The 27,118-nt window shown below is 38.4% G+C and overlaps 2 protein-coding genes across 4 annotated transcripts; one reads left to right on the top strand and one right to left on the bottom strand.

Annotated features, from left to right (window-relative positions):
* Window positions 1–1,386: 1,386 nt before the first annotated feature.
* Window positions 1,387–11,330, top strand: LOC103711339 (uncharacterized). Of its 2 annotated transcripts, none has more exons than XM_039117106.2 (3): window positions 1,387–2,250; window positions 10,098–10,538; window positions 10,943–11,259. In XM_039117106.2, exons 1-3 carry the CDS (start codon window positions 1,469–1,471, stop codon window positions 11,055–11,057), a joined length of 1,338 nt encoding a protein of 445 aa, XP_038973034.1. In that variant the 5' UTR covers window positions 1,387–1,468; the 3' UTR covers window positions 11,058–11,259. The 2 variants fall into 2 exon arrangements, with proteins under 2 accessions (XP_038973034.1, XP_038973033.1); XM_039117105.2 differs by having other exon boundaries at window positions 1,388–2,250; window positions 10,098–10,742; window positions 10,943–11,330.
* Window positions 11,331–13,781: 2,451 nt separating this feature from the next.
* Window positions 13,782–15,192, bottom strand: LOC120103852 (protein SOB FIVE-LIKE 5-like). 2 transcript variants are annotated; one of them, XM_039117108.3, is made up of 4 exons: window positions 14,506–15,192; window positions 14,341–14,430; window positions 14,171–14,245; window positions 13,782–14,010 (listed from the first exon to the last, which is right to left on the bottom strand). In XM_039117108.3, the coding sequence occupies exons 1-4, from the start codon at window positions 14,929–14,931 to the stop codon at window positions 13,975–13,977; spliced, it is 627 nt and encodes a 208-aa protein (XP_038973036.2). In that variant the 5' UTR covers window positions 14,932–15,192; the 3' UTR covers window positions 13,782–13,974. The 2 variants fall into 2 exon arrangements, with proteins under 2 accessions (XP_038973036.2, XP_038973035.2); XM_039117107.2 differs by having other exon boundaries at window positions 14,341–15,053.
* Between the last annotated feature and the right edge of the window lie 11,926 nt (window positions 15,193–27,118).

Raw genomic sequence — 27,118 nt, 5'->3', positions numbered from 1 at the left:
GTTGATTGCTCTAAGCTGCTAAAACTGAGAATCTGTGCAAAATTAAGGTCATTAATAAAAAAATGTGGCATGGCCAATCATTTATAGGTAGCGGTTTTGTTAAATTTTTAATATCGGGCACTTTGCAGGAAGTATTTTTTCGTATTTTTTCTCATGGTAATAAGATTTTTGAAAAGAGAATGCTTAGTAAAGTATGTTTGGCTGACTACACAAAAGTGACAGATTTTTAAAAAAATTATATGTAATTTTTATTATAATTTTAATAAAAATTAGGATCAATTAAAAATTCTTAAATAATTTTTTTTTGAAAAAATAAAAATATTTTGATTTTCAGATCACAGAAAAATAATTTTTTCGTATTTTTCATGAGATTTTTTTTTTCATGAAACGTGGAATCATATGCCTGCGGAAATATAATTTTTTCGTATTTCTCTTTTAAAAACTTCAACCAAACAAGATGTATCTTTTTACTTTTTCGTTGATTATATTTTTTTTATTTTTTTCTGCGAATCAAACGAGCGCGCAGTGTTTATGAGCATGGCCAATTATTTTAAACACCTAGGCTTCTTATTACATGTATAATTATCAATATGTTGGAATATCTGATATGCTTGTTATTGTATAATTATACTTGAGGGTTATGAGTGCATTAAGAATGAAGAGCCGTTTTTCTAATGGTGAGTCTTCTTATGGGTAGAATAATTGGCTAGGGGTAGAAAATTGCAGTATAGGTTTTGAAGTTGTTTGCCCTGATAGCCTAAATGTTTATGCAAAAAGACAACAAAATATGTCCAATAGGCAAACTGTTGGTACTTCGAAGATTAAACCTCTATGCAAAGTTGGCATCAAGGAGAGTATTTTTGATCTTTTTTTTTTGGCCCTATTTGTTGAGATTAGTTTTTCCTCTTTTATCTAGTGCCATGCATTGAAATAATTATCTGTAAATAATTATAATTAGTATGGAGCATGTGCAATGCATTGAAGCATGCAAGATGCAAACTTAATGGCTGTGATCTCAAAAATGAGATTTAATGATGGACTTTAAGATTTTAATACACATCGAGACTTTAGTATAATAAAAACAAAGGAGTAAGTCATGCCCCAGAGAATAAAAATAAAAATAAAAATAAAAAAAACAAATGGCAGTAAGTTTGTGAAAAGCGAAAGAAATTAAAAAAAAAAGCAAAATGCATAAAATAAAGAAAATATTAAAATATATTATATAAAACTAATGATTATTAATTTATTTAATATAGTTAATTTTTATTTGATTATTTTTAAAGGAGGTTTTCTTTTTCATTTTATCTTCGCTCAACTCTCCGCTAGCACGTGGCAAATACTTGTAGTATTATCGGTCTCTTGCCGCCTAACCCCTATTAAAACCCTCGCTCGCTTGCTCGGTTCCTTCCGCTGTTATTGTTCTTTCTTCCCTTCCTCTCGCTTCGCTCTCTTCTCCCTGTCCGCTGCCATGGCGGAGCTCAAGGGGCTCTCGGAGAGTCGCGACCTCACCCGGATCGAGCGCATCGGTGCCCACTCCCACATCCGTGGCCTGGGCCTCGACTCCGCCCTGGAGGCGCGCGCTGTCTCCGAGGGCATGGTCGGCCAGCAGTCCGCCCGCAAGGCCGCTGGGCTCATCCTCCAGCTCATCCGCGACGGCAAGATCGCCGGCCGCGCCATCCTCCTCGCCGGCCAGCCCGGCACTGGGAAAACCGCCATCGCCATGGGCCTCGCCAAGTCCCTCGGCCAGGAGACCCCCTTTGCCACCGTCTCCGGCTCCGAGCTCTTCTCCCTCGAGATGTCCAAGACCGAGGCCCTCACCCAGGCCTTCCGCCGCTCCATCGGCGTCCGCATCAAGGAGGAGGCCGAGATCATCGAGGGCGAGGTCGTCGAGCTCACCATCGACCGCCCCGCTGCCGCTGGAGGCGGTGCAAGCGGCTCGGGCCAGTCCTCGTCGGCCTCCAAGACCGGGAAGCTTACACTCAAGACCTCCGACATGGAGACGGTGTACGATTTGGGCGCGAAGATGATCGAGGCACTGATGAAGGAGAAGGTGCAGAGCGGGGATGTGATCACATTGGATAAGGCGTCCGGGAAGGTCACGAAGCTGGGGCGGTCCATCGGACGATCCAGGGACTACGATGCCATCGGACCCCATACGAAGTTTGTGAGGTGCCCTGAGGGGGAGCTGCAGAAGAGAAAGGAGGTCGTGCACTGCGTCACCCTTCACGAGATCGATGTCATCAACAGCAGGTTTGGTGTGCTCTCTTTCTCTCAAAATTTCTTTTTTTTATTCTTTTTTCTTTTTACAAATGCGCTGTGTTGAGATGGTGTACATTATTTTAGTTTTGGGGTTTGGGAATTCTAATTTTTTCTTGTCTGGAGTTGTATTGTACATGATATGTTTGCTTTTATTCCAAAGAGAAGTCTTAGGTTTTTGGCGCTTCAGTGCCACTCATATCTGGAATTCTCGGGCTGTTGAATTAAATTAAGTCGGCTGCAACTCAGCCTTTAAGGTTCAGCTGGTGTGTTCTTAAACTAAAATATATGGAGGTAGGCTGACTGAAAGACATGAGTGCAAATTGAGGAAAAAAAATACACTATAATGGTAGGAAACACAAAAACAAATAGGGAAGAATTATATGGGTATGAAAAGAATCAGTATGAGTGTTTTGATGAAGCTGATTACATATACCAGCGTTGAAGAATTCTGGTTTTTTTATTAGATCCTCCATTTGGTGCCATCAGCTTTGAGGGGTACACCTATTAGATGAATATTTTGACAGTCTGTGCCAAGGTGGCACCAAGTAATATAATTTCATGGAACATATGCTTCATATCAATTCTTTAAATTTTCTGACAAGCATTGGTGCTTACATGGTACAGTTGATATATGCAGTAGGATATACATGTAGAGAAGGGGATAAATGGGATAGTTGTAAAATATTTTATGGTTAGGTGCTTTAGCTTTTACCTTTGATAGTTTTCATTGGTACCATCAGAATTAATTGGGAATATCAAGGTGGCTGTTGCTGTTGTTGATGCAAAATTGATGTATGCTTGGAAACTTGCAAGAAATATGGTTATGTATTCTTTTGGTTGATAAAGTAAGGTTTAACTTAGATTTGACACATACGTGACTACTAGGCGTTAAGTATTGCATATCATGCCAGTTCATTTTATGGATAGACATGCATCAAATCTACAACCTTGAGAAAGTATATATTAAATGTACAAAAAAGATAAATTGAGAAAATTATTCTTTCATCTTTGAACCATTTTAGCTAGCTCTATGACAATGAGTAGATGTTATGGAGTCATTGAAATACTTCTTTGATTCTTGTAAAAATGTATACCACTAAATCTACTTGGATATGAATTACTGTTTTTGCTGGATATCATTGAGATTGATAATTAACCATGTGTTGACATGAAATAAAACATCATAATGGATTCAAGTCTATTTAATCCATACAATTTCAAAGAATTTTGGTTCTGTTATTATTCGTCTGCATTGATATACAGCTCTCATCCTTCAGATCAGTTTATAATTAAGCTGATCAAGTTGGGTATCGATACTGTTCAAAATTAAGCTGGAATTGAGCTCAGTTTATAATTAAGCTGATATACAGCTCTCCATAGCCTTATTCTTAAATTTTTTTCAATATGTTTTCTTTAGCTTTTCTTATGTTCTTTTTAGCAAGTTAAATCAATAGCAATCATCAGATCTAGAAAAATCTAAAAAGTTGATTGCTGCAATAAATCCCACCAATCTGTAATTTTTTTTTTTTTTTGTGTTGTCAAGGTTGGGCCTCAAAACCTATTTATACCCCTAGATCCCTAATCTTATGATAGCTAATAGTTACCCATTTCCTATAGAGTAATTACCTTGCTAGTCCAGTTGTCACAAATTCTGGTTTTAGAAAGAAATTCCAGCAAGATATCAGATCAGCCCGAAGCATCTTCAAATCTGGTATATTTTGTTAGACCATTTACTCTCTTGTTCTAAGTCATGGGTTCAACAGTTTAAGCAACTAATGTTAGATTTTGTAGTAGTTTCTTCTCCGATCATCTCAAGGAGAGCATTTAGGGCTATTATCATGAGGAATAATTCAGATGTTGTATCTCCTAATGAACTTGCGAGAAGAAACTTTGATAAAAATAAATAATCTTTATGATGCCATCTAAATCTAACATTTGAATTTTATATGGTGAAAGTTACATTGCGATAATCTCAACTAATTGACATCTAGCCAAATTACATTTTCTAAAATATATTAATCTCAAATGCCTATAATAAACAACAAAGAGTATGAACCTTCATACTGATTAGATGGAGTCACTTGGTATAATTATATTGTAGCATTTAATGTTGGAAAATTATACACCAAAGGCATTTTCCATTCTGTTTTTTTTAAAAACATTTTGCTAAATCCAGAAATGAAAGTAACTTTTATAATAATTTATAAAGAACTATTTCCTAATTTGCACATTTTGGAATTAGAAGTGCTACCCTGGTTGACCATCATTTTTCTTGTCCAAGTTATTTCTTTTTACTGCTAATGTTAAAGATGTCAGTCTGTATGGTATTTTCAAGTTGAGAAAATTGGTATGTTATATATGGGTGTATTGGGTATTTGCTTGTAATACAATATACAATATGATATGATTTCCATTGACTAATTTTGTTTACGCTAACTCTTGATGTAATTGAATCTACCCCATTGGAGTATTTCTTTGAGTAGATTTGACATAGCTTGCTTATTTCTTTTATATTCTTCTAAAAACACTGTCAGCAGATGAGGAGTAAATTGGCAAAACTAGAAGTGAATAAAACTTTGAAGTGAGGATCATGAAGAGGTGAGACCATTGGTTTGGGAAAGATTATCGTGAAAGAAATGATTAAATGGTGAATGCCCTTCTATGAAGTGTGCAACTTGATAGTTACTTTAGATTGAAGATGTCATGTCCATGAACAATAAGACTAATACTTCCAGTCTTCTGCACTTTTTTACGCAGGATGCTTGCTGTAAGATGGGATGATTGAACAATCTAGTTACATCTAGCATAGGACAAACATAACAATTCATGTCTTGTTCTCTTTAAGAGAATTGAGAGTGTGTGTATTGGATGCATTAGGATAGTTTTGGATATGGATGCTTTCAGATATTAATACAACCTTGTTTAGAGGATATGTGGCAAGAACTCGGAAATATGTGCATGCGCTTGCATACAGAATCCAATACATGTGAGAACGAGGAACACTAGTCTCTTCCAGTGCAAAATCAATGATGAATATTTTGAACAGAGTATCCTTTGTTGATATGCAACATTAAGGAAAAAATACCCAGAAATAATAAATCATTTGTTTTTATTGAATTTTGGCTCAGGCATGTCTTAATATGCTCATAATCTTTTGTGTAACCAAAATCTGTATGCACTGTTATCCATTTTAACATGATAGAATTATTGATATCATATGTTTTCTGACCAATGATGCGTGGGTAAATGTTCTTAAAGACGCATACTTTTTGGGTTTTGGATATTTTCAATGTTGTAGTTCATGATCAACATTGTGGATCCTCAAATTCAGCTGCCAATAATCTATTATGTTTAGATCTATGTATTTGTACACATGTTAAATTCATAAATGGGGTACCACAAATGTATGTTTTTACATTCTTATTTTTACATAAAATTTGGCAGAAAATCCTATTTAAGTATTCTTAAACTAGGAAGTCCCATCTTTCTAGGACGCCGTTCTCAAGAACATGACAGAATGTGTATTATTTCATATATATATCATAGAATTTAAGAATTATTACACAAGTTTTGGAAAGGAGAAATTTTAAATGGGAAGCCAATTCATCTTTATATGAGCAAAAGGAGTCACTCAATACTTCCTTTAATAGAAAAGTTCATTTTTGGCTTTGCCAGACCATTATCTGCCTACTGTTATGACTATGCTAATAACAATTTTACATGTGCATTAGCTTGTATTAATCTGTGCACCCATTAGCAGTATCTTTGCATCATTGAGCTAAATGTGTGCGTTCCTTTGTGTATGGGGCCATTAGGGTCTAGTAAAGTTTTAGATGGACAAATTCTGCAAAAATAAAAAAAAGTGACCTGTTTTGGCAATATGCAAATAGACTAGGTTTTTGTGCAAACACCTTGTTTAAATTGGTAACTACAAATATAATATCGGTATTTGTGAATTAACTGTGTTCTATGGATGATGATGAAGCTATTGGAGGTGGTCATGGTGTTACTAGCACAATCCTAATGAACTTCACAAAGAAGTTGGGCTTTGAACATTGCATCTATGATGCTGATCCAAATGTGTGAGCTAGTGATGATGCTGCTACATTATTAGATAGCAATCAAGTCAAAATAAGGAAAAAAAAATCTCACATTGATGACGATGGCTGGGTTGCTCGGACACTTTGATTCAACTTCTAGAATCTATGTTATCTGTATTTGAACCAGATACATGTCATATACTTGGATACATATCAAACATTTTCAACTACAACTATTATAAATTGGAAGAAAGTTAGATTCCAACAATGAGCTCCCCATAACAATGTCGAAAGTAAACTTTTGGTCTTTTTAGGGATTGGTCAATATGTAGGTATTAAAATAACTTTACAAAATCTCAAAATTGTAAAATCCTTAAGCTAATTAGGAAGTTTAAATGAGAAACATGTATTTTGGGAGACCCTTATAATGAGGTATTTTAATAGTTTTCTTCTATACATTATTGAATATTTATATTTAGCTAAAATTATTTTTTGCACATCTCTGTATCTCCTTATTTTTCTTTTGCTAATGCGGCATTTAGATACATGTTTGAATCTAGTCTGTGTTGTTGCCTATGCAATATTGCATAATGGGAACTTAAGTTTGAAGGACACTTTCCAGTAGGGTCTGTTGTGCCAATAACGGGCACTGTACTGGTTGCCCAATGACATGAGTCTGTACGGACTTGCACCGTGCCATGCCATGCTGTGCTGGGCCTGTACTGACATAGGAGACCGTGGGAGAGAGGAAAAGAGAGAGCGAGCGAAGGAGGGAGGGAGAGAGGGAGGCTGTCGGAGGTCGGTGGTGGTGTGGGTGGCGGAGGCCGGGGTCGGACCTTCTATTTCGTTTGAACAGGGGTCCGGCCACCAGTGCCGGCCTTCGATAGCCTCGGCCACGTCGGCCGACCTCCCTCCCTCTCCCTCTCCCTTCCCTGCTCGCTCTCTCTTTTCTTTTCTTTCCTTCTCCTCTTTTTTCGGTGACGGCGTTTCGGTTTTTTTGCCGAAACCGTCACGGTAAGCCGCCGGTACGGCTCAGGATGCCTCAAACCGGACGGTTCGGGACAGTTCCACTGATCTTGCCTTCTAGATTAGAGTTGTGTTCTATGGTTATAATTAAGGTCTGCCGTACCGGTACCGGTAGGCGTACTGGTCGCCTACCGGGTTGGTTCGGTTTGTACCGAATCGGTAAGTTTTTTTTTATCTTTCGGTTTTCGCATCCGTGTGTGGGTGTCCATGCACGGACGCGCGAGATAAATGCCACAGAGTGGCATTAATGAGCTCGTGCGGGTTGGGAAAACGTGCGGGCGGGGAAAACGCTCGCGTGGCGCTTCACAGCGCGGGGAACCGTGCGCGGACGCGGTTCCCTAATGTGCGGAACAGCGCACCGGCGGGGAAAGGGATAAATGCCACATTGTGGCATTAATAAGCCTGCGTGGGCGCGGGCGCACTGCCCCACGCGGGCTGGGGAAGCGTGCGGGCGTGGGAACCGCCCGTGCGGCGTTTAATAGCGCAGGGAAAGTGCTCGTGCACGATTTCCCGGTGCGCGGAATCGCGTGGGGCGGGGAAACGCGCGCCCGCGTGGGGTAGGGTGATGGGGGCTCACGGTCCAAAGCTCTTACCATGCCCCTTTCCTCGTGCTTCTTGCGTGCGCATTTAAAAATCGCTGATGATGGACCGATTGCAGGTAACGTCGGTGGAATAATTCAATATAAAGATCAACAATGAAAGCAAATTGGATTCTATTCCAGTTAATTGAAGAACAAATAGCAAGAACGATGAAACAAAAGAAATCCAGCAAGAAATTGAAGAGCTCCCTTCCTAGCCCAATTTAACGGAGATTGATGTATCTACCACTAGCCTAAGTCCTAGAACATAAGATCTAAGGACTGAAATCGGCACAATCACCGCCCAAGTCTTACGGCCGACTCTCTAACAAGAGAACAAGACTAAAACTCAACTCTGGAATAACTCTGGGATGCCTCCCAATGGCCCTTTACAACTCTATTTATAGGCTAAGACCCTAGATAAAATTAAGTAACCCTCTTTGTACTGTGGGCCTCTTTATGGGATATTATGTGGGGCTGGGATGCTTTTTGTCGTTATGGGACATTGGGTGATGGCTTTGGATTTAAGGTCTTTGTAATGGAGGAGAATTAAATGGTCAATGCTATGCATGATGTGTTTTTGACTGGGGATAGGGTGATCTGGTTTCATGGTGTGGCCTCAACAAAGTACATCTGCTGATGTGTTTTCTAGGCTGTAGCAAGGACTGTAGAAGGTTGTTGGGATGAGGATGCTTAACCTTTGAGGTTTGCCTTGTTGCAATGGGGTTTGGAGAACTTTGCATTTTATATATATGGGAGCCGATGATTGCTGCTCAATGCTTGTGAACTGAAGATTGAATCAGATTGGCGTGTCTCGATAGGAGGGGCAAGGCAAAAATCAAATCCTACAAGGATAAAGTTCTGTTTTTTGTGGAATCGGTAGTTTTACTTGAGTTAAAAAGGTAGGTGGAAGTGATGTACATATCTCCCTCGTATGCAATTGAATTGCTAAAATTTCTGCTACCATTTGGTTTGGTAAGGTCGCAAGCCTCTCGGTGGGTTGAGATGTTTGGCTGGCATTTAGCCATGCTAGTCTATGCATTTTTTTCGTTTAATATAAACTTTTTCCTTTCTTTGCATTCATGTGCATGTATGGCTGATCTCATGTCAGAGAAGATCTCAGAGGAAAATGGAATCAAGATTTTGTTAGAGCGAATGACATCTTGTAATGGGTGGGTTGATGGGCAGATGGTCTAATCATGGAAGTAGGTGTATGATGGGTTTGCCACTCTGTTAATGTAAAAATAAACTTTTTAAGAACTGAAAAGGGAGGCTTTTCAAAACAAGAATGAAACAAATAGACATGGCGTAAAGAGCAGAGCTAGGAAGCAAGCCTTTTTCTTCTTTGTGAGGGCTTGGATATATTGGATCCACATGATGAAGGGGAAAAATATCATTCGATGAATAGTAATAAAGGGTTATGTAACATGTATCATTTGCATGAAGGAAGAAAGATGGATTATGTGAGCAATCAGATTTGAAACGGAGGGATAATGCCCATGCATATTCTTTTACTCCAATTATTTTGTATGATTCTTTCAGACTGAACTTGTTATTTGGTCTATTGATCAAGCTGCTAATTATTTCAAGGAAACACATACTACATCATGTATCGAGTTTATTCTCGGTCTTTGATCTGCTGGACTGTTTGGATGTTGAGGTGTTGTCCTTTCTGCTTGTACAGCGTGTAAATTGTCCCTTTGCTTGTTATGCCATAATTTTCTTTCCTTATAACTGAGGGCCATATATTGGGTGTGTGTCCTTGTATTGTTGCAGCCATTACATCTGGTCTAACTTTAACTTAGAATTTATGAGAACATATGAGTTAAGCTAAGTCTCCTAAGAAAACAGTCATTCTTTCTTGATTGTATCTGCTCTGTTCCGTGCAAGATATTACCTTCCAAATTAACGGACACTGAGATTTATTGAGTGAATAATCGATATTGCTTGGATCATACATGTATTGGCAATTATTCCCTCTTTTCATGCAGGGAGTGCAGGAATTCTTTTTGTTGTTTTGTTTTTCATTGCATTCCTTTTCATTTTCTTGGGTACCATTATTTATAAATAAAATTTCCAGCATTTTCACCATATTAAAAACACACCAAAATAGTGGTATATACTATTTTTATATCTCTTAAAAATTTGAATTTCAAATCCATTAATTAGTTTGGTTTTTGACTCCCATATCCAGAACTCAAGGCTTTTTAGCACTCTTTACCGGTGACACTGGTGAAATTCGTGGTGAAGTCAGAGAGCGGATAGATACAAAAGTGGCAGAGTGGAGAGAGGAAGGAAAAGCTGAGATAGTCCCGGGTGTCCTGTTCATTGATGAGGTCCACATGCTTGACATTGAATGCTTCTCGTTCCTAAATCGCGCATTGGAGAATGACATGGCCCCCATCCTGGTTATTGCCACAAACCGAGGGATCACAACTATCCGAGGCACAAACTACAGGTCTCCTCATGGAATCCCAGCCGATTTCCTCGACCGCCTGCTGATAATATCTACTCAACCATACACTGAGGAGGAGATCCGGAAGATTCTTGACATCAGATGTGAAGAGGAAGACGTAGAAATGTCAATGGATGCAAAGGTTCTGCTAACAAAAATAGGAGCGGAGACCTCTTTGAGGTATGCGATCAACTTGATCACTGCAGCTGCTCTTGCTTGCCAGAAGAGAAAGGGTAAGATTGTGGAGATGGGGGATATAAGTAGGGTGTATCAGCTGTTTCTTGATGTGAAAAGATCGGCACAGTATTTAATGGAGTACCAGAGCCAGTATATGTTCAATGAAGTGCTGAGGGAGGCAGATGAAAATGAAACCACACAATCGAAGTATTCTGCTCTTGCTTAATTTATGTACTATAGTTGTGTGGAATCTTGGATCAAGTCAAAAACAAGATTTCCTATGTAGAGGGATGTGTTCTGTTTAATACTTTAAATCTTTGACAGACTAGTTGGTTTTCTTCTATATTGGTTCACGCATTTTTCTTATCGCAATGGAGCTCTTTGATTCAAGGTTTTTTCCTTGACAGGATGATTCTGTATTCTTGGCCGGCTCCTCTGTATGGACCTTGCATTGATGAAAGGCATGAACACTTGGTGAGCGAAAGAACAAGTACTTGCAGGTGTCATGGTACGAAAACATGACGTGGATTTCTAGGAACCAACATTCTGAAGCTTTCCTCAATCCAGGGAACCCCGAGTTTTTGGCCATCACCAGATTCGCGCCTTAAAGCAGAAGCTTTCATTCTCTTTCGGCCCCGTTGCATTCCAGAACAGACTGTATAATCTTTGTTTGTGGTGGTTAATTGATATTAGAATGGCCTCAGCACCCGAAGGTACTTCTATATTTGAACATATTTGAGTCTCTTGTTGGATAATTGGGCTGAAAATTTTATTGAATTCGTAAATTGGCCACCATCACTAGCAAAATCATATATATTTATAAGTACTTAGGAATAACTTTGGAGTGGGCCGGTCTGAATTCCATAAAAAGAAAAAAAAAGATTTGGATATTGATGATTTTGCAGGTTGTGCTGGCTCGATTTATGAATTCAACAAAATTTTCAACTCAATCATCCATGCCGACCCTGAATTGTTTGTTCCTCCAACTAGGGAGTGCGGAGATTAATATAGGGAAGCATGCCAAAGATTTGATTCGTCTTTTCCTCAAAAAAAAAGAAAAAAGAAAAACAAAAAACAAATGAAGAAACAAAAGAGTGATGACATTTGACACCCTGGATTGGCACCGAAAATCTTCAAAGCTGCAATCCATCAGGAATCAGTACTAATATAACCCAAGGAATGTGCTGAAGAGCATGTGCTACCTAGGGATTTGTCAGTGCCAAAGCTTAGACTAGGTCAGGCTTGTGGATATCCACATGGTTCCGGTACTGGTCGAGAGCTGAGCTCATGGCTGTCTCTTGGTTTCAAGAGACGAGCATTGGTTCAAGTGCCTACGGGCCTGTGAGCCTATGGCCTATGTCCGAGACGAAACCCGTGCTGGATCGCTGGACGGCACACGTGCACGTGTGCGCATGTGATCGTGTGCATGCGTGCAAGTGCACGTGCAAGCATGTGGGCTTGTGCTGGTTGGGTGCACATGCAAAGCAGCGGCAGGTTCCAAAACATCCATAGATCTCGGTCAATGGAGGACGAGGGCCTGCCTCAAGGCCCATCTCTAGATTCGCTTAGGAGACCAGCGCTTGAGGCGTGGAAGCACACCAAAGTCAAGGACACATGGAAGCAAGGGAAATAAAATAACATGACAGGAATGCTTCCCTATCAAAAGAAGCATCTTTATCTTTCTACAGAGACTTAAAGTGGGGTTGGGGCGATTGGAAGCAAGAAGATGTGATTCCGCACCTCCCAGATTCTCATCCAACATTATGGATTGCAGCGAATGACTTCATTATTATTTGTTTAATGCCATCTTGCCAGCTTCTATATATATATATATATATATATATATATACAATATGAGAATTTGTGAAGGCATTGCATGAATGGCTGGAGAGCAGGAACAAGAGGACTTAGAGGAGCGAAGGTTGAACATTCCAAAACCCCCAAATGCTCTTCTTTAATTATCTGTTTCAAGGGCAGAGCAATGCAGCAGACAAGAGATTGACTGGAAAGTGCTTTGAATTAATATTTGCTCGACACATGACCCAAGAACAGTCTCAAAGGAGACAGCCTCGGAGTAGCAAAACTATAGAAAAAGGAAACATGTGGATTATTGGATTCCAATGAGATGAGAGATCATAAAGCATATTAAATTGGCATCATGATCTGGATACAGGGGGTCTCAGGATTCAAGTCGTTGGGTTATTCTATATATATATTGCTTCTCTTGTGACTCCATGGCGCATCTTTTTTCCTTCAAACAACCAACTAAGCCTATATTTTTAACTAGACTAATTAAAGTGCAGCACCTTGGAGCTCTGTCCTCAAACTCACAGACACAGGTCTTTTCTAGTACTTGGATAAGACCGGTGCCTCCTCTCTCTCTCTCTCTCTATGAAGTAAAGATCAAATGTAAAAAATAAAGTGATGCCCTTTCTTTTTTTTTACCAAAAAAAAAAAAAAAACCAACACACGCAAGAGTCTCAGGTGTTCTGATGGTTCTGAAGGAACCTACAAGGAATTTGCAATGCACTAGAGCTAAAACAAGCTGACCATGGTACCCTTTCACCAGTCCTTAGCTGGTGCTTCAGGTTCGTGATGGGTGAACTTGACCTACATATATACCTCTTTTTGATCCAATATTGCTGGCATCCCCAATAGTAGAAAAATTCCAGCTTGATCTTTCCAGTGAGTGACTTAAATTCGCTCACTGACATCCATGAGATGTGCTCTAGACCTTGCACATCAGCAGGGAGTCCACCCTGTGTTTGACAGTGACCATCCATTGGAGGTCTCTGCTTAGTTTCACAGCTTCTGCTAGCCCTCTTCACATCCACCACCATACCAGTTTGTTTTCCTCCAAATAATTGTCATATCACATAACGAACTATAGCTAGTTAGCAGCTCATTGAGAAGTCTTTTGTTTATATTTGACTTGATCAGATGGCTGTTTTGTAGAATGAAGTTTTTTTTTTGGTGGGGGTTGGGGGTTGAAAGTAGAATAAAGTTTGAACTAGAAGCAGACATCAAGCTGACTATGAGTGGTGGACTGATATGAGAGTGAGTCATCCATGGGGTCTCTCCAATACGAATGCATTTTTTTATTTGGTGTTTTCATAATGGGGTTGAGAGAGGAGAGAACTAAAAGCATAGTGGCGCCTTCCAAGACCAGAGGTCTAATATGGACAGAAAACTGAACAGAACCCACAAGCTCCATTTTGTTACCCCATTTCATGACAAAGGATTCAATGAAAACAAAACAAAGGCAATCTTTATTTTCTCCTCCCTTTTGCTCAGGTTGTTTCCCACTGCATTGACAGGAAAAAAGCAAAATAGCAGGGACAAAGGAAAAATAAATAAAAGAAGGCCAAAGAAAGATCTCTTGGAGATCTGTACATATTCTTCCATCTATTTCCCTTCAGAACAAGGAGAATGAAACTTGTCACCAAATCTTCTTCTCACTTTCATCCCTGCAGACCTATTGACATCGAAAAATTTTAAAAAAAGCGTGTGAGTTTTTTTTAAAAAAATAATAAAGAAAACAAGAATCTTTCAGCACTGGCGTCTGATGTCAAGCCTTGAGAACTTCTATTCCCTGGAAAGAAAACCTAAAGAATGAGAGAAAACAGCGACATAACTGGTCTTGCAGGAGTTGGCTTCACAGGAGCAGAGGAATGCAGGTAACCCATTTGCTTCTGCAATGCAGACTTTCCCTGAAGACATTGTAATATGATCAGCCAGCGAATAAAGAATAAAAAGGATTAGCAAAATAAAGGAGGGGGAAGAACAAGAAGAGCCTGAAACTTACCTTAAAATGGGTGGCAGAGAAGCCACAAGAGAACTCCAAAACATTCTCCACGGAAGCCTTCACATTGTTGGTGGCGGCATTGAAGCTGGTCTGAAGAGATAACAACCCAAATGTGAAGAGCATGAGACCAAGGGAAGAGGAAGAAATAGCAAAGAGCATACATACATCGGGGAAGCTGAAGAGAGGGGAGCTGGCAGTGTCATCCAAGAGAGAGGCAGACTCCCTCTGTTGTTTACTCTCCACTCTCCTCCTCTTGTCACCATTCCCGGCCAATGCAGCAGCCGAGGCAGTTGGAAGGGTGGAGGCATAGAACAGGCAACCATTGCCATTGTAGCAAGTGTTGGAGTGAGAACAGTAGCAGTTGTAATCTTCCTCACGGAAATGGGGTGGCCCAGAAGATGCATCAGAGACCATAGATAAGTCCTCCTCCTCCTCCTCCTCTTCCATTTCCTCCTCTTGCTCAATACAGCCAGCTTTTTGGAAGGGAAGAGAGGTTGCGGGCTCATAGGACTGGTCCAAGTACATGGTCCACCCAGACTGGCATCCACTGCTGCACTCCGAACTCTCCTCTTCCTCCACCCCCAGCATCATTTGATCAATGGGGAGTAACGGGACTTTGGAGACACTCTTCTCTCTCACTTTCTATTTTTTCCCCCTCCTTTCCCTCTGCGCGCGCGCTTGTAATGCTCTCCAACACACTACACTTGCAGCGGTACAAAAGATGGGGGAGAGGATGGTAGTAGAAGAAGGGGGGGGGGGGGGGAGAGAGAGAAGTTGGGCCAGAAAAAAACGAATGGAATCCACCCAAATCCCAGACCCGTTTTGTCCTATGCTCATGCCATCCTCCCCACCTCCTGGCTTTCCTCGGCGCAGATGAAATTAAAACTGCCAGTTGGGCATTGGTCTCTTTGTTGGTGATAATGAGAGAAACAGAGAGAGGAGGGGAAAAAAAAGCCTTGTCTCACACTCCCTCTACTCTCTCTCTACACCTCCTCTCTCTGTGTGTGTGTGTGTGTGTGTGTGTGTGTGTGTGTGTGTGAAAGAGAGAGACAGAGGGGGGTTGGAAGGGATGGAGCCACAACGGCCTCACATGCAATACAGCGTGGCATTGTGTACCCTCTCTACCCGTTCCATTATTTTTCTTTCAAATCCCGTGAACAAGGGAAATGAGAGGGGTATCACACTGTGTGTGTTGGAGGCTGCCAATTGGACCCATTGTCTTGGGCCATGGACCAGGCCCCCACTCTGGCTTTTGGATTCATTTGCCACCTCCGCCGCACCGTTTCACTGTTATCTTAGTTTTAGAGGTGGGGGTTATGGTGATGAGTTTTAGGTCACCATTGTGTTCTTAATGGTTTCCACAACTAAAGTTAATGAACAGCGCTGCAAGGCTTTTCTGATGGTTTTAGGTCATCACATGAATAATGTTAAGTTTTGATTTAACTTCTACCATGCATTGGAAGAGATATGCCACAATTCTCCATCCAAAAGATTTTTCTCCTCCTATTTTTTTTAGAAAACCATGGCAAAATAAGTTATCTTTATGGCTTCCTTAGTGGATGAAGTAGTTTGATGATAGAGTTTTGACAAATTGGGTGACATCATAGCTCATTCTATTTATCATATAAATAGGAATAATATTATATGATTACAGATCACATTTATATGATACCCATTTTTTTTTTTTTTTATGGTGATTAATAATCAGCTGTTGTCTTTTTTGGCAGAACAACAGTCAGTTCGGATGTTACATCACACAGAACAAATTTAGACCACGGCCATCATACTAAAACTACCGTTATGTGCAGGCAAATGGATTGGCGAGTTATTGTATGTGATTTATCGTTAGGAAGGGACAAAATAAAGGCAGGGAAAAAACCATTGATGTGAAGTGACGCGAGGCGGAGAAGGAGGAGAGGTGGAAGATCGCAGTTAAACGTCTGAGTCTTTTACTAGATAGTGTATTTAATGCCGAGTCCTATATATGTGTGCATTGGTTTGGCTCACCACAAACCGTACTGCGATGCCACCTTCACCTATGAATCTCCAGGCATGCGAGGTGCAGCTCAGATAAAACACCTGAAAAGTGAAAAGGTAAGATATACATATCAAAGTGACAGCAATAAGCTAGCATTGGAGAATATAGAGTAGCTTGTAGCACTGGAGCTATAACAAAAGCAATTCAATTTGTACACTTGAGCTGCACTACCTACTCGTAAAAGAGTCAAAATGACAGCAGTCTAACATAGGATACAGACTATTTGATAAGACTAAACCAAGCAACTATCATCATAGTACTTAAAAACTGCTATGCATGTCAACTATTGGGGATCCTAAGACATTATTATGCCATCAACACTACCCTTAACTATTGGGGATATCTAGGGTTTTAGTTTTCTATGTGTAGGGTCAATAAATGGTGACTTGTAGGCTTGTATTTGTGTCAAATTGTATGTGTGTGTGTGAGAGAGAGAGAGAGAGAGATGCAATGGTAGACTAGAATTAATGTCTCCACATGCTACCACCTCCAGTGTAACTGTTCCTTTTCCTAAGGGGAAGACTCTTCCTTTCCCTCCCTCTCTCCTCCCTTCAAAGGTTTTGGTTGACACCGAGATGGACAAAGGCAGAAATATCGATGGCGCACACACAGAGACATTTGATCAAACATGTGCCGAGGCACATGCTCCCAACTATCCATTGGCCATCATGGTATGTTAGTCTCGTAAATCTCATCCTATGGATCAGCAATAGATCCACCATCATAACCAGTGGCTGCTGTGTCGCCACCTGATCAAGATATTTGATCCGAATCGAGTCTTCTTGGGACCACTTGATCCTCCTTTTTTCCTTCCTTCTCTGATGGGAAGTTTGTACCATGTGCATGCGAGCATGGCGTGCATGCCTATTCTCGTGCATTCATATCTGCACCAGATTTTGGGGACCATGGTTTTCTCTTCAGTCCTTGAGATTGTGATCTTGCACATATTGGGCTTGTGAAAGCTATGATATCATGATATATATATATATGTGCCTTCTGTATCACTTACCAATGTGAAGATTGTCTAGACGCAATGTGGGTCCATATATATATTAAGGAAGCAATGAAGTCCATTTATCCAATTACAATTAATACCACCTTATTGCCTCCCAAGGAGTTACAAGGGGGTGATATTCTAGTGAAGAAGGGATTAAGCCAAGAGTTCGACAATGATAAGAGCCCAAATTTTTTGGAATAAACATGACTTTCTGAAGAGAGGGTTCCTTAAAAGTGTAGTTGAGCATCTTTTGCCAATTATATCTTGGGGGTAGCTCAAGCCAAGTGGCACTATGATCAGAAGGATTTCCCTGAGCATATCATGAGGCCAAGAGAAAAGCTAGGGCAGGCCCAGTGCTTGGTGCTCTTTCCTCTCTTTGAATGCACTGGCCACATGATTGAGGACTTGGTGTCCCATCTTGGCCTAAAGAAGGAGAGCTATTACACACCACATACATATAAGAATATCCTCTAACAAGCTATGGTACTCTTTTGAGTGTCCTATTATTGATTCTGTTGTTAAATTCCTTTTGGTGGCACTAAGTGAATATATATTCACTTTGAACTGTAGATTGGATCTCATGAAGCCAATGGAAATTATCAATGACCAAATGGGTGGGTAAGACTGAAACTGAAACTTCGATATTTACTATTCATGTGTTTGCGTACTATGAATACAATCATATGAGAACTAGCATTGCTACGAGCAACTAAGCATGGCCCCTTGACATGATTAGGGAAGAAAATTAATCTATATATAAGTTTTGAGAATATATCTGTCCATACTATCAGATTAAGATTAATTAGTGATTTTGTTGGATAAGTTTATTACTTAGTAATTTCTCGATTTTTCGAAGCCATATATTTGAAAATTAGAAATGTGAGACACAACTTTTGCATTGTTTACCAATTGAGACATGGTCCTGTCCAATAATACAACAGCCTGCTTGTATTAATGCAGGATGGGTCCCCATATATTTTGAGCATGCGCAATGTCGAGTAACATGAAAACAGTAAAAGCCATCAGCGTCCAAAAGTTTTGCTTATATGGGTTCCGCAGCTTTCTTAATTCATCCAGGATTATTTGTCAGCTTAATTTCTTGTAAGTTTTAACAATTTTCAGGTAAGGTTGTAAATTAAATGAGCTAAGTTTTGGGTTGCTCAATCTTGGCTTGTTAAAATCAAAATGACCATTTAACTACAGTGCGTCTTAACTGTACTAATATTCTAGCTTGGTTCATTTTATAATAAGACAGCTTGAATAAGCTTGTTATCGAGAGCTAAGTTAAGCTTCTACTTGTATCTTGCAAGCTTAGGGTGCCTGAGCTTGGCTTGTTTATGAGTCGACCTTAAATGGGACTTCGAGTTGGCTTCTTTTCTAATCGGACAAGCTCAAAAAAACCTATTGTCAATGGAGTTGTACTCAAACAGCTTAGTTCCTCTGTGGCCCTACCCTAAACTTGAACCAGATTCAGACGAACAGATACGTGCACCAAGACACACACATGCGGATGCTACATATTTTCCTAGTGTTCCTCTAAATTGTTACAAACATGATCTTAACATTTCTTCTTGAATTAAAAAATTTAAGAGCTTACTTTCTTCTCGATCTCTCAGTCATATAATATCTTTATAAATCCAGTCCTTTTTTAATCATAAATACCAGAAACTCATGATTACCTTAGTTTTTTTTTTTTTTTTGTGACATTACACAGTTGCATGATTGAATGAGTCTGATCTTTCCACTTCGTTTGAATCCTCTAACAATTTCATGATCTTTAGCATCTCTTAGTAAATCCTTCCAACAGGTTTTCATTGTCTACAGAAGACTCATTGGAGCCTTCTTCAACAGCCATCATCATGCAAGTTCTGAAAAGGTGGCACACTAATAATCCACTCCACATGCAAAAAGGTTTGAATGGTTATTTCCCAATATGAGGGCTATGACAAGAGGGCCCTTTCCCAAAGGAAAAAGGTCTGCAGCTGTTCTGAGGCTCAACTTACAGCCATTTTGTTTTGGCAGTATAAGACTCCATTAATTTCTATGCAGAAAAGTAAATTAATGTAGTATAAATTGATTTGCTCGAGTCCTAGATGAGATAAAAGAAACTGAAAACATCAAACACAAAGTCTTATTATTGGGTTGCATATAATGATAGCCCATAGTACAAATACAGTGTTAGCTGGCACATGGAGGGGTCCAATAAGCTATTCTGCATAATAGCTGCTGAAAACCCGTAGTGAGTACTAAGATATTTCATGTGTTGCTACTTGACCAAGTCATAGAATTGATGGATATTTGTAGGTCTAGCATGTTATCAAAGCCTCCCAAGATTTGGGGCTTTGTGTTGCCTACTGGGACTTGACTGATTTTTGGAAGGTTTGAGACAGGCCTAGCCCCACTTGTTCTTGTTTCTTATACTGTCAGACTTGAAAGTTACATAATAGTAGTTTAAAACATCTACAAGTTTCACCAATGGCTAAATTTGAATCAGATAACATGGGTGCCACAGTTCTCATTGGAGGCTCACATATTCATCCTTGACTGCATCCCACCAAGCCATGGTCAGCTTGTTATTTCTTTTCTTATTCAATACTTCTCTCCAGTTTTATTTAGTTATTTGCTGATAGTGTTCCTAATTTTTAGTGATCAATAATCTGAGGAACCATCTTCTCCAAAACAAAATACACTCTTAATTAGAACTGCAACCTTATCAGATTGTGCAAATTTCAGTATTTAGTCTCTCCCACTCTAGTTGGATGGGCTTACCTATTTTAGATTTTTATCAAATTCCAATATTATCTTTTCCTGTTCTCTTGCAACCATAGCAAGAGCTAGTTCAGTTGGACTATACCTTTGCTTCAGCATTTAAGTATCATCCTAAGTAGATGATGCTGCATAATCTATGAATAATATGCATCATATTGCGAACTGTGAAATTATTTACACTTCATCTTTACAACCTCAGTAATTACCCGAGTGGGCCTCGCATGGATAAATGTGAGGGCCAGGACAGGTTTGAGTAGAGTTGCCATGTGAGTTCTGTCAGGCTGAATGGGGCTTAACCAAGGCAGGCCGAGTGACCACAAGAAATAGAGAAACATAGGCTGAAGGATGCTGGGACTAGTTATGGAGTCTACTCATTCTAGGAATGATTAAGAATTAAATCTTCGGCTTATGGGTACGCAACCTGAGAAGCATGTGATTGGTTATTAACAGGTCGAGTCATGGTATGTGACTAGCTACTTGAACATGGGCAATTATGAGAACTAGAATGAGCACTTGCTCAATGGATTAGAGTTGTATTATATAAATGATGACATGTAACTAGAAGAAAAAAATTCTTTGACAATCAAACACTTATCTTTATCTTTATCTTTACTTTTAATTTATCATTGTATTTATTTTTATTCTCTTTACTTTAGTGACCTAGTTTCACTCTTGTTTATCCGTAATTATAACGTAGAATTGTAACCTGACTATGTCCCACCTTCTTCTCTTTCGAGAAGGTGGTATCATAGTAGCAAGAGTTCTTGAAGATCAAGGCACCAGAAATCATAGTACTATTTGTTCATCCTGTCTTCTTTTCGGTTATTGACACTGATGGCACGACTGCAGACACAAAACCCGCCAATGGATGTATGCGTCGTTCATCCCCCTCAGTAGAGAATCTGATGGCTAATATAAATATAAACAGTAATCTAAGTCACAATATATAGGGCATCCTAATGTACGTAGTTCCCACCATTGTGGGGTTTAGGGAGGTTCAGTCCTCTTATGTAAATAGCTAGGGCAAATCCTCAACTATTCTTATTGTAAATACATTTGATATTAATCTATGCTTTTCTCTTTATACTACAAGCTGAGTTATATGCTGTCCCCAAAATCATTAGATTTGTCCTTCTTGAGGAACTTGTTTGGATGCAGGTATAAATTACCAAGGGATAAACTACTCAAACAATCTAAAATAAAAAGAAGAGGAGTAATGGGAGATGACTAATTTCCATCATCAAGAAAGCTCAAAGATCACAGAGTTCTGAAAAATAGGGATGGTAGATACCTTCCCAGAGGTGACTTACCATATTCCAAAGAGTGAATGATCCAAATCCACTTGCTAGCCATCTATGGACATATTCGAGGTGTCATTTGTTGTTGCTTCCAAACAGGGCCTAAAACAATTTCCTACTCCAAAGCTGGCATATCATTACTCTCTCCCGTAGCCAGTGTTGTATATATTGCACCTTTGTGATCATATACTTGTTCACAAATGGCATTTCATTCAAAAAGACTTACTCACCTATTAACTAACTAGTCACTTGACAGTAAAAGTTTAAGCTATTAAGGAATGTGACAATATATCAAATTTAACATCAAAATAGAATATTTTGGTTATATAATTACCGTATTAGCTTTCATCTTTTCATTAAGTGCAAGTGATGGATGTGAAATAAGCAATTTGGGATGGATATTTGGTTGTGCTCCTATCCCCTGCAAGTATCATGAACAAATAAAGGCCTATTTAAAAGAGAAGCATATATTTTTGGAGGTTGAGTCTGCACTATAAATACTTAAAACTAGCATGTGAGGATGTGATGAACGAACGATCGTATTGCGATGATCCCATATGATTACTGATCTATTAGTAATTACAAATTAATAGATGTATTCCGAGATTTTCTTAGTCACTCTCACAGCTTCTCATTGTTAAAGAAGAGGTTGGCCAAAATCTAAACCAAGAGGGGAGCACTTGGAAAAGAAGAGGGGGGTTGCATGAACTGTCATTCTCATTTAATTAAAGTTTTTTAATTATTATGTTACTTGATAAATGAACTCTTTCTTGCTAGGATATTTCTATTGTTTCTTTTCTTAAAGTTGTGTTTTATTATAGAACAGGAAAAGACCACTACATAATATTACTAATCTCTTGTAATCCTTGATGATGTCGCTCTTGGAATATTTTTGAATGCAGATTGTTTGGAATATTTAAGAAAGGAGAGAAAGATACTAGTCACCCTATTTTCATGGGATATAACAGTGCGTAAAAACATGAAAACTGGACTTGGAGTTTTAGTTATCCGACTGGATAACAACTTAGAAAAGTTAACTCACTAGTCAATAAATTTTTTTTAATATGATACAATATAATATTACTATAAATATATAACATCATAAATAAAATATATTTACAACTATGTACATATATGTATTTATATATTTATTCATTCATATAAATACATTTAGTACAAACATAAATATGTACAGATATATAAATATAAATAATATGACAATAGCAAACATCTAATAATATAAACTTTATATAAAGTAACCAATAAATATATAAATACAATTAGTAAATAATAATTATATATATTCATGTACACAAAATGTACATGGAAAATATTTTATAAGAAGAATTCTAGAAATTCAATTGAGTTGGATCACTGATCCATAAACTCAACCAAGTTACTGTGCTGGATCATTGAGTTTTTGATTGAATCATTTAAATTCCAATCAAGTAGTCCAATATGCAATCCAACTAGGCATCTTACTGTTTCAATCTATATAGGCTGATCCTTGAGTTGAATCACTGGGCTTTTAAGGAGTCAGATAAATGTATCACCCTATTCAAATAAGTTAACCACAGGGCCAAACTAAACAAAGTCATGTGGGCCTGTTTGGATTTTTTTTTTTTTTTTTGGATAAAAACGGCATTTCATAAAGCTCTTATGTGAATACAACCTGTCAAGTCAAAAGAAATAAAATGATACAATGAAGAAGAAAGCTCAGTGGCACAAGTTCAGGTAAACTCTTCGAAGTGTCGAGCAATGTAGGAGGCAACCCAGTCTGCTCCTTTATTCGCCTCCCGATACAAATGTGTTGTCTGAAATGATACCATCCCTCCGACCAGTCTGTGAGTCTTATGAATCAGTGGGTGACTATCCTCATATCGATTCACTCTTTATATCTAATCGATCACTATAGATGAGTCTCTCTCGAGGTGTACTCTATCTGCGCCAAGTAACCTCCTCGCATAAGAGATGCCCTCCCACGCTGCTTGCAGCTTCGCCTTAATGACCGTCGAATTGGAAGTACGCCGACCTCCCGCCACAACCAGTCTGCCACGATGGTCTCTAATCACAAATCCCATTCCTCCATATGCTCCATTCGCCGATACGTGGCTATCGAAGTTAAGTTTAAAATGACCAAGAAGTGAGGGCATCCAAAAAAAAAATAGGGCAAACATGTCTTAGTCTATGTCAGCTGGACCTCTCTCAATCTTTTCCTATAGAATGGGAAAAGAAAAGTTAAAATCCAAATCTAAATTTCAAGAATAAGGAAAAGAGAGTTGCGCAGGAGATAGACAGCAGGATCTTCAAAGCCTGACATGTCCCAACCTCTTCGGCCTCTCTCATAATATGGCCGAACACACACAGAGAGAAAGAGGGAGGGTTAAAGCAGTTGAGGGCAAGGGGTCCGTATCGTAGGACCAGGTAAAGTGGCGGTTGACGACAAGGAGACTGTGAAGGGGTGGGGGTTTCGCCTCGTCGCTTCTCCCATCTACTTGAGCTGGAATCTGATGAGGCCTCCACAGATGACGGTACCGGGGGGGGGGGGGGGGGGGGTCCGACCACGGGGGGCCGAAAGCGGACGGAGGAGGGCGGAGCGGCTGCCGCCGCGTGTTGGGTGTGGCCCCACGCACCGCCACCGACCGTCACGTTCTCGCACGGTTGGTGGCGGCGGCAGCGAGGTCGACGGGCAGCGGCCGGGCGGTCGGACTAAAATTTAGCTGTCTTTGTCGGCCCTCTGCATTCGTACCTCTCGTGCACGAAATTTATCGTCTTTTAGTGAAAAAATTAACCTCCAGTCCTTGGTTTGATTGCCGCTTCGCAATTAGCTCATGATCATTTGCCCTGGAAAAAACAAGGGAAAGAAAAATGCACTTGAGTGTGCCTCTTTGGAGGTGTAGTGCTTGACTTTGCAGGTAGTTAGGTCTTTGTTATTATATCTAACTAGCAACTAGACATATGTGCAAACAGCTAAAAAACTAAATAAAAAATGTATAATAAAAATGAATTAAAATACAATAAAAATTAAGAAAAAAGAAATTATTGAAAAGGAGAATAAACAATAGATTACTCACAAAATATGAAAATGATGTAAAAATATAACAAAACAAATTAACAAAAATAACATAGAAATAAAAACAAAAAGTCAGTTCAAAATAAATCAACAAAATACAAATCTCTATTGTGAAAATTTCAAAAATAAAATAATCTATAAAATAAGCAAAATTTTTTAAAAGTATAAAATCAGATAATATGGCTCAAAAAAAATCTAAAGTAAAGCTATAGAACACAAGTCTATAAACAACAAATATCAACTTAGAAATTTTAAAAATAACTTAAGCAGAAATACAAGATATCTAAAAGTATCGGTTAATTGATATGATCATTAGAAATAGTAAATATTGATATATTCATAGGGTAAGGAAAAAAAATAAAATTAAACATAACAATATGATTAATAAAATATATTAGAATAAAATAAAATTTACAACAAAAATTGAAATACTAAAAGGCATACTATAAGAATGAAAATATAGTGATGAAGAATCATGTAAAAAATAAAATGAAAAAGAGAACTTACAAGTAAAATCATGAAAATATAAATATTCGAAAAAAAATAAAAATCAAGAAAATATAATAAATATAAGAATATATAAATTATGAATAGGATTATACTAAATAAAATGAAAAAAATAAAAATTCATATATAATAAATGAGAAAAATTAAATTAAAAACATCAAAATTAAAAACTTTGGGTCATAGACGCACGCAGTTCTAGTTCGAATAAATCAAATACAAGTTGGGTTGACCTATGCATATGAAACTACGTACACATGCAAACCTCACCTAGTCTACTTAACATCTCAAAACTTAAAATCAAACCTGACTTATTTTTTAAATGGGCTGCTTGACCCAATCAGAGTAACGCATTTAATATAAAAAGGTTGAATCAGGTCATGTTTGTAGATTTTTTTTTTTTATAATTATGATATCTATTCGAATGGCTGCAACTCGTCATACGCCATTTTGACTGCAAGTTAACAAACCACAAGATGGCATAGAGTTGCAATTCAACATTCAACTCAATTTATTATACAATTTGAGTTGGAGGCATCCAAAAAAAGCCGACTGATTTGTGCTTATGGGACTCCAAGCAGCCCTTAAAAGCAATTCAAATGCAATTAGCTGGCTAAACAATTCATCAAAAGTGATTGGTTTCTCCAAGTTATTCACAGATGTGTGAATAGAATCATATTCTTGAGAGAGCCTTACCCTCAGCGATTTGTTAGGCAATGGCTTTAAGTGAACTAGCAAGATGCTTCATTTTATGAAGACTCTCAATAATAGAAAGAGTATATTTCTTGAGAGTTTAAAATTATTGTTTAAAATGAATAACATGAGATGGAGATAAGATATCATGAAGTTTGCTTAGACAAAGTGATGAAGACATGCTAGCAAGAAAGGGTTCTACAAGGAAAAGGAAATTTGAGAAGACACACTCAGTGTGGGATTTTATGTATTGTCATTTTTTTAAGTAACATACTTTGCATAGTAATTGGGATGAATGCTATGGATTTCAATCCCCTGCTTCCATCAATATCATGAAATTGATTTTTTTCAAACTTTCCATGAGAGTTACGAATTCAAACTCACTCCTTCTTTATCTTAGATTTCAAACTCATTCTATCAATTGCATAAATTCAATTCTTTTAAAATTTTCCCTGGGGGCTACAAATTCAAACTCCTTCATTGATGTGATTAGGATTCTCACTAATCTTGTCATCTTTGCATTTAGTATCACAACATCCCTTGATGGGATCTCACCAAGGTACACATGGGGATGCCTCTCGATATCTTTTCATACCGATTTATATTAACACGCAAATTATGAAGGTCAAATTTATCTACATGACGACGATCTTGAAACTCTTAGATCTCGTGAGAGGTATTTTTAAGTAACCCAGACATACATACATACATACATACATACATACATACATACATACATACATACATACATATGTATATATACATTTTGATATACATATACATATGTACATGAATGCACACACATGCCCAAGCGCACGTACATTATAGATACACACATAAGCAGAGGTACCAAAAAATTGCTTATGGAAGTCAATTATTAGGAAAATATGTAAATTAACAAGGCCTGCATCTAAATATTAGTAATGTCAAGGGCTGCACTTTAATATCTAGTTTCCTTTTCTTCCAGTTAGTTATACTAGAATTCTTATTGCCTCTACAATGGACCCCTTTATGGAGTTGCGCATGCTCATAATGTAGCTGGAAAAAGAAAAAGGTTAAAGAAAAACAAAGGAGGGAGTTGCACCCTCACAATTACCTAGCATGTGTCAAATTAGAGAAATTTTATACAAATGAGCATAAATATATTGAAAAAAAACAAAATTATATATTGAACAAGTGACAAGTGTGAAAATTTTTTTAAAAAAATCACAAAACATGAATAAAAAATTAAATGGATTGCACCCACATCTTAATTGATGCATAGCAGCCAAACAAACACATGAATGGTAACATTTTATACAGGTTATCTGCATGCACTCGCACAATGTGTTTTAGAATTGTGAACTAACCTCTTGTCTCTACCTTGTCCTCATCAGGTTCATCCAAGTAAACATAATATCCTTGAC

This window comes from Phoenix dactylifera, chromosome 7, assembly GCF_051530095.1.
Source record: "Phoenix dactylifera cultivar Ajwa chromosome 7, Ajwa_hap1_PhDact_Kaust_v1.1, whole genome shotgun sequence".
Lineage (NCBI taxonomy): Eukaryota > Viridiplantae > Streptophyta > Magnoliopsida > Arecales > Arecaceae > Phoenix > Phoenix dactylifera.
This window is presented reverse-complemented; position numbering and strand designations above follow the sequence as displayed.